At 34.1% G+C, this 7328-nt stretch overlaps 1 protein-coding gene across 6 annotated transcripts in view; it reads left to right on the forward strand.

The window, feature by feature from the left end:
- Positions 1–6001, forward strand: part of LOC129361512 (LIM and senescent cell antigen-like-containing domain protein 1) — a 30697-nt gene extending 24696 nt beyond the window's left edge. For 3 of the 6 annotated variants that reach the window (XM_055032404.1, XM_055032403.1, XM_055032400.1), the window contains exons 7-11: positions 913–1005; positions 1409–1457; positions 1573–1648; positions 2713–2900; positions 4366–4479. In XM_055032404.1, coding sequence (XP_054888379.1) covers positions 913–1005; positions 1409–1457; positions 1573–1648; positions 2713–2857 — 363 coding nt within the window. In that variant the 3' untranslated portion in view covers positions 2858–2900; positions 4366–4479. Of the gene's footprint in view, positions 1–912; positions 1006–1408; positions 1458–1572; positions 1649–2712; positions 2901–4365 lie in introns of all 6 variants that reach the window. The other 3 variants (XM_055032405.1, XM_055032401.1, XM_055032402.1) reach the window with 3 other exon arrangements.
- The last annotated feature ends 1327 nt before the right edge of the window (positions 6002–7328 follow it).

Raw genomic sequence — 7328 nt, forward strand, 5'->3', positions numbered from 1 at the left:
CAGCCTCCGTGCACGGTTTACTGTAGATAGAATAGAATAGTACTTTATTAATCCCACAGTGGGGAAATTTACTTGTTACAACCATCACGGAAAAAAAAATATGCCCCAGTAAATATAAAAATATCTGAAACCAAAATAAACATCTGCATCTTAAGAAAGTACTTACAGATAAATTAAAATTAATATTAAATTGAAACCTGAAAATCTGTGTGATTTTTAAATACTAAATAAAAAAATACAGAATTTTGTTTTTGTGTTTTCATTGGTCACATGTGATTTATTCCACATTTATATTTCAACAAAATATTCTTGTTGTAAAAAATAAAAAGCTGGCTAATAATGTCTACTTTTTATAACTTAGAGACTTTTTAAAGATTTAATTGGAGGTTTATTGTAGAGGAATAATCCATTGGCGAATAAGTCACGAAGGAAAACATGCTTTAGACCAAAGTATTGCTCACAGAGATAAATTGTACAACTTTGAAACTTTTATGGGTCTTACCTAAAACTGTAAATCAAAACTAATGTGGAGAATGTTTCAAATAAAGAAAATGTAGATTGAAATACCTTGTACAAAACAGATTTTTAATTCATTTGTTGCTTGTGTCGGTTTTATTTTACTATCTTGCTAGGTACTGTTAAGTTCTCCTTTTTTCTAGTTTATTCATTCTCAATTTTTGAGTATTTTAAAGTGTAGGTGATTTTCTCATTTTGAAAGAACAATTTACAACTTTTATTATTAATATTTCTCCAGTACCTGTTTGGATGCATCAGCAGCACATCTGGAATGAACTTTGTTGTGTTTTGGCCTCGTAGTATAACATAATAATAATAAGGTACTGATGAGTGTGATTATGTCACTGACTGACTTGTGCACTAACCATGTGTGCTGGGCTTGGGTTGTGCTTGCAGCATTTTGTGTGTGCTAAGTGTGAGAAACCCTTCCTGGGTCACCGTCACTACGAACGCAAGGGCCTGGCTTACTGTGAGACGCACTACAACCAGGTAACAAACACACAATAACCAGGTAACAAACACACAATAACTAGGTCAAATTAAACCGAAAGTAAGAACTGAGAAGTTTTTAAACTGAAAAAGTGAATTTTTAAAATGTGGGTGTTTTGGGATACAATCATCAACTTTTCTAAGCCATAACTTTCTAAAATAATCATAAGAATTGACCTAATAATAAATCTGTAACTGAAAGTAATCTGATTCTTCCATTTTATCATCAAGAATTGAAGTTTGATATTTCTGTTATTTATTGGGTTTATTCTTTCGGATGCATTGTAATCCAGCACCCTTTTTTGTTTTTTTAAGTTTTACGAAAACAGCATGTTGGGTGAGCCATCACAAAATAAACAAAAACATTTTGCTACGTTTCTAATCTTTTGTTTCTGCCTCTTAGCTGTTTGGAGACGTTTGCTATCACTGCAATCGTGTCATCGAGGGAGACGGTGAGGAAATTCTCCTTAACACTGTTATTCTGTATCGATGTATTTGACCAGTGGTTTGTCCAGTAAATCAGAATAATGTGTTTATAATCTGCTCTCTGTGATTGTTTATTTCCAGTGGTGTCTGCCCTCAACAAGGCCTGGTGTGTCAACTGCTTCGCCTGCTCTACCTGCAACACCAAGCTCACTCTCAAGTAAGTTATACTTTTTATCGACACACAAACAGCTCAGACGCTCTTTATTTAGAGGTTTATAAAGCTGTTAATGACTGATTATTGATCAGAACAGGAAATAAACCGCATCTCAGTGAATTTAAATTATCATCTGGTGAAGTCATTTTTATTTGCTTCATAAAGCGACACCCTTATGCGTCATTGCACACAAATGATATATTTTAAATTGTATTAATTGTGATAAATCAATTATTGAAATAGTCATCAACTAATGTATCAATTGATTATTCATTAACTGGAGTACAGAGATTCAAAAATAAGCTAAAGGAACAACCTGTTTAGAGTAGCAATTAAGCCAAAATTGTGAAAAACATACTTAAAGTTTGCATTTAAAATTAAACAAAAAATCCTTAAAGGGGCAATTTTAGTTTAAAAAATATTTAGATTTTTTTAAATACAATATCAAATTTGTCTAAGAAACTAACCATTTAGTATTCCACTATAAACCATGATCATCAAAATTTAACAAAAGTTAATACTTTTAATGTTTAAGTGCATAATCTATATATGTTCACTCATTTAGGGGAATTTATTAAGTGTAGTATATTTAATAAAATTTCTTCTAAGTTATTCAGATTTGCCTATGTTAACAATAATATTCATATTTCTGTATATTTATGACTACATTTTATTTATTTATAGCAATAAATGAAGAATGAGCTTTCAAACCAGTGCTATTGTTTTATTTAATTTGACTTTGGAGCATTGTTTTCAACCCAGATGTGACCCTCCCTGGTTGCATTTGTACCTTTTTGACATTAATATAAATATAAGGTCATAATTTATGCCAGAGGTTTTCTTCTTTGCATGCTCTTCAGTTGTCTGTCTTGCCTCTGAGACTTATTTTGCTGCTTTGGATCATTATTTTCAGTCTCATCTTTCCTAATTTCTAATCTGTCTGTTGTCTTTTCTTCCATCTCTCCTGTTGTGTATTTCTCTTTGTCCTCTCTGCTGTCTCCAAACACTTCTTTTTCCTCCTGAACTTCCTTCTCTGCTGTTCATCGCCATCGTCCCTGCTCTGTCAGGGATAAATTTGTTGAGGTGGATCTGAAGCCTGTGTGCAAACACTGCTTCGAAAGACTTCCAGACGACTTGAGACGTCGGCTGGCTAAGCGTGAACGTGACTCAAAAGAGAAGAAGAAGAAACCACTGATACCCATGTGCCTTTGATACTCCCTTGCTCTCTATCCTCCTTGCAGCTGTTCCTCCTTTGGTCAGTTTTGTTCTTTCTTCAGTTTTCTGCTTTTCTGGCAATATTTAACCCTAAAACCTCTAACACTCATTGAAGCAGAGATTTGGCTTAGTTGAGTGACGTAATACTGAAATGTTTTTCCCGCACGTGGCCGCCATTAAGCAGGAAATGAAGATCAGCGTTTGGACCAGAACTTGCTGTGCAAACAGCAGAATCGGAATCAGTCGCAGGCTGAAGGGAATGCTTTGTTTCCTGGTTCCCCCTCCACCCCGTCTGTCTGGTGTTAGGAGTAAATCCGTAATCACATCCGGCAGCTTTCTGCCATCATCTGAGCAAATCTAAAGCTTCCTCTTGTTGTTATGTGGGACTCAGTCCTGATCAAATATATACTGCAGAAACGGCTGAGTGAAAACAGAAGCTGGAAAAAAATCAATCCAAGTGTCTGAAAACCACCCAGCCATGTTTTTGACATTTTATTGGCTATTAGTTTGTAGAAAATGAATTGTTCAAAAAAAAACCTCCTGTTTGTTAAATGAGATTCCATTGGTGATTCGCCGTGACCTAGCAACCCGAGCAGAACTCCAGCCCATTTGGTTCTGAAAGGAGAATCAAAATAGGCAGAACTGTTCAGACTAAAATATCATTGTTATGAATTATTTTGTTCAAAAGATGTAATGAACGTGTTTTGTGAAGCTCTTAAACCGATCCTGACCAGTTAAAGGAAGCGTAATAATGTCACCTTGGGAAAAGGAGGAGAACGACTTTGAGGAAGCAATGAAGACTGCAAAACACAAAAAGTTACCATGTATTTTTGGTCTAGTTGCTGGTGAAAATATCTTAGCACACCTGAAATAAGACTAAACCTTTCAGCAACATAAAGGAGCAACAATTTCTTAATATTGAGTAGATTGTTTCATTTATTACATGAGAAAATGTTACTTTTTCAGCAATATTAAGGAATTTTGACTTAAAACAATATCCTGAAAAGTTACTTGTAAGTAAGTTTTGTCTCAGATTGAGTTTTTTTGTAGTGTATATACTGTAGGTGCGAGAGCTAAGCAATTTAGCTTAAAAATAAAATCTCCTGTTTTTTTTAGACTAGGCTAATATCTGATTTTAAATACATTTTTTCCTGCATTTCTTTACTAAAAACATTAATTCTAAATGTTTTTTTATTTCAAGCATCCTTTCTGTGTGTTGAAAGATTAATGTAGCCAAGCTACATTAATTTTTGTTGAATTACAAAAATATAGTCATAGACTTAAAGACATAATGTTACGAGAAAAAAACGTCTTCATGTCACAAGAAAAAAATTGTTGTAATGAAAAAATGTAATGATCATTTATTAGTTATTTACAATAATTCCATTGCTTGCAAAAAGATTTACTGAATGTGCCGAAAAAGCAGCCAAAAACCAGCAGCGTTTTTGTACCACTAGATGCTTTATTGCTATAAAACTACAACTGGTTATGTTTTCACCTCGCAGGAACAAGTTTGTGGAGTTCGACATGAAGCCGGTGTGTAAGAAGTGCTACGAGAAGTTCCCGTTGGAGCTGAAGAAGCGGCTGAAGAAGCTGTCCGAAGCTGCTGCACGGAAGTGAACCGACGGTTAAGCAGCTGAAGGAGATGAAACCTTGAGGTGGCCGACCCCACGACCCCCTCACCTGTAGCCCCACACCTGCAAAGTGCCTTGATTTCATCCTCCTTAAACTGGTTCAGCTTCGCTCGTCAAGTGTCTTTTTGAATAAATTCTGTCTTTATACATTCGCTTGTTTCACTGCGATTTACATTATATGTTCGATATTTAATAAACCACAAGAGACGTGGAAATAAGACTGAAAAGCTGGGCTGGCAGGTTGTTTAATCTGTTACCTAAAGCCAAAATTGCCTCCTGTTAGAATAAAGACAATACATAAACGTAAAACGAGCTAAAGAAATATGTTTTATTAAATGTCTACACACAACACAATAAACCGTTACAGGCGTTTTACTAAACTAAATATAACTAAATGTGTATCAAGTTTAAAAGATAATGCAAATTTGTGCTCCAGATAATGATTTTGTCTAACATGCATCTGAATTGAACGCAGTATTTTAGACGACACGTTACAGTATTAGTTTAAATTTTTCATAGAACATGTCAATAGCTTTTAGAGTTATACTCACAGAGAAATAATAGTGGTTGTTATTGTAGAAAAAAGTAAGATGTATTTAATTATTAATTCATGAATTAATAAGAAGTGTATAAAGAATTGATTAACATGTTATCAAGCACTTCTTAATATTAATTATTCCTAGTTATTAAGTCACACATAACAGACATTCAGTGACCTACTTGCTATTCGTCAATTAAAAAATGCTTTGTTGCTGAAATGTGCGATACCAATGAACTTGATGATGAAAAATATCACAAATATAGTAATGAAATAAATCCCAATTTTTTACCCACTCTTAATTAGTCGATACATAATATCAATACTGAAGCAGAAACCTGTGAGTGCTCAGCCACTCCAACATCTGCACTTCCACTTGTAAAAGTCAGTTTTGTTGAAAACAAGTGCTGAACACACGAGGTGCCACTGTGACAGGATTTAAGTTGCAGCAACTGCTGCCGCATGTGTCTGTGTGCGCGTGCTACAACTTGTGTTGTGTGCAGGGACCGGATGTGAGAGTCATGTTCAATGTTGAGAGCTTTTGCCTGTAAGTCCAGTGAATGAAAGCGATCCTCTTTACTTCCTCAGCTCAGGCTTGCTTTGCAAAACAAAGCGGCAGCCCTCAGTTTCAAAATAACTATTTACCCACCGTATTTTACCTTGCAAGGCTTTGCTCTTCGTATTTTGATTCACTAGGAAAAAAAAAACAAAACATTCCACAGTTGTGTAAAGCAGAAGCACCCAATGGACTGATTGTTGCTAGGCAGAACTTCAGCAGCACTATAAATACTCCAGTTTTATTTGCCATGTTACACCATGTGTCGACTAGATTATGTTTTATGGAAAGATGCTTGTGTCGTAATGTACTTTTCGTCTGAAGACGCACCAAAGTGCATGATTTATGTTTTCCTTTACTGCTGCTTAAAGTCCTTTATTGGCACAATAAACACAATTTGCCAAAGCTTGAAATCTGTGTGGACTGGTGTTTTTTACTTACAGCTTCACATAACTTTTTCATTAGGACTATGGATTTAAGGTGTACATAAATGTGGCTGATGTCCTTGAAACCTTTGCTTTCTTAAAAAGTCATGTTTCTGATGGAATCATTTAAAAGGCCTTTTCTAAGTAGATTTACGTCTTTAAGTTACATTTTCAATTATATAGTTGCTAACATGAATGCTTCTAGAAACTATCTTGGTTTTGCTCACTATCGCTGTGTTTGAGATAGCTGATTATATTATAAATACACTGGGAATGTGCTAAAGATGGAGACAACTATGATATTTGTTTATTGGGCAAATTATATTCTGTCATGGTGTTCCTCTGGGAGCCATTCTTGAACCAGTTTTCATGTCAAAATGTATGTAAAATGTAGAATATCACATCTATGTTGATGACACTCAGCTTTGAAGAAAAAAAATCTTCCAGTGGAAATAAATTAAGTATTTATTACAGTTAATTTCTCTTTGGAATCAACTTAAATTGAATTTCAGCAAACCACACTTTTTTGCCTTTAACTTCAAAGTAAATACGACCACATCCATCCACTGACTTTCACACAACAGCAGACTTTTATTCTACAAAATCTGCTTCTTATTCATTTATAAAACTAAATAAAGCAAGTATTTTCAATCTTATTGCTGTAGGGATACAATTTTATTAAATCAAGCCCAAATTTGCAAGATGAAAGCATATGTTTAGTTTTGGGTCGACAATAATTTATCCATCGCTTTCTAACAAAATAAACTAACTCTTTTATTTGCTAAATCAAATATATTGCATGTTTATTTTATTGTGGTGCAAATAAATTAAAATCCTATAGAATTTGGTGATTATATTCTTTTGTCCATATATAAGAAGATGGAGGCGTATTTACATATTAAAATGTCACAAAATCCAGACCTAAATACATTTAAAAACTAGAAAGGCAAAACTGACAAAAAAAATTTTCCAGAGAGGCTGAATATATAATTATGCTAGATATGAACTTTTAATGTTAAAATTTATGAACATAAATCAGCAAAAGTCTAAACAAGGAACTCAAAATGTTCTTTGTCAAAATGTTTGAGAAAACATTTTAATTACTGTTCCTACTTTTTTTTCCCTACCCTTTTATTGCTTCTTTTTTCAGAATAAACAGAAAGACTCATAAATTTAGTGCAGGTTATTGAAAGGTCTATTTACTTTATGTTTGGACTTCGACAATCTCACTCTCTTTTAAAATACAGTGCGTCAGCGTGCGTCAGCAAATATTCCGCTCTGATTGGTCGGAAAGTCTGTTTCAAGTTTGCGCATG

The sequence above is a fragment of the Poeciliopsis prolifica genome, unplaced genomic scaffold (genome assembly GCF_027474105.1).
Source record: "Poeciliopsis prolifica strain line A6 unplaced genomic scaffold, Auburn_PproV2 SCAFFOLD007, whole genome shotgun sequence".
NCBI classification, from domain to species: Eukaryota; Metazoa; Chordata; class Actinopteri; order Cyprinodontiformes; family Poeciliidae; genus Poeciliopsis; species Poeciliopsis prolifica.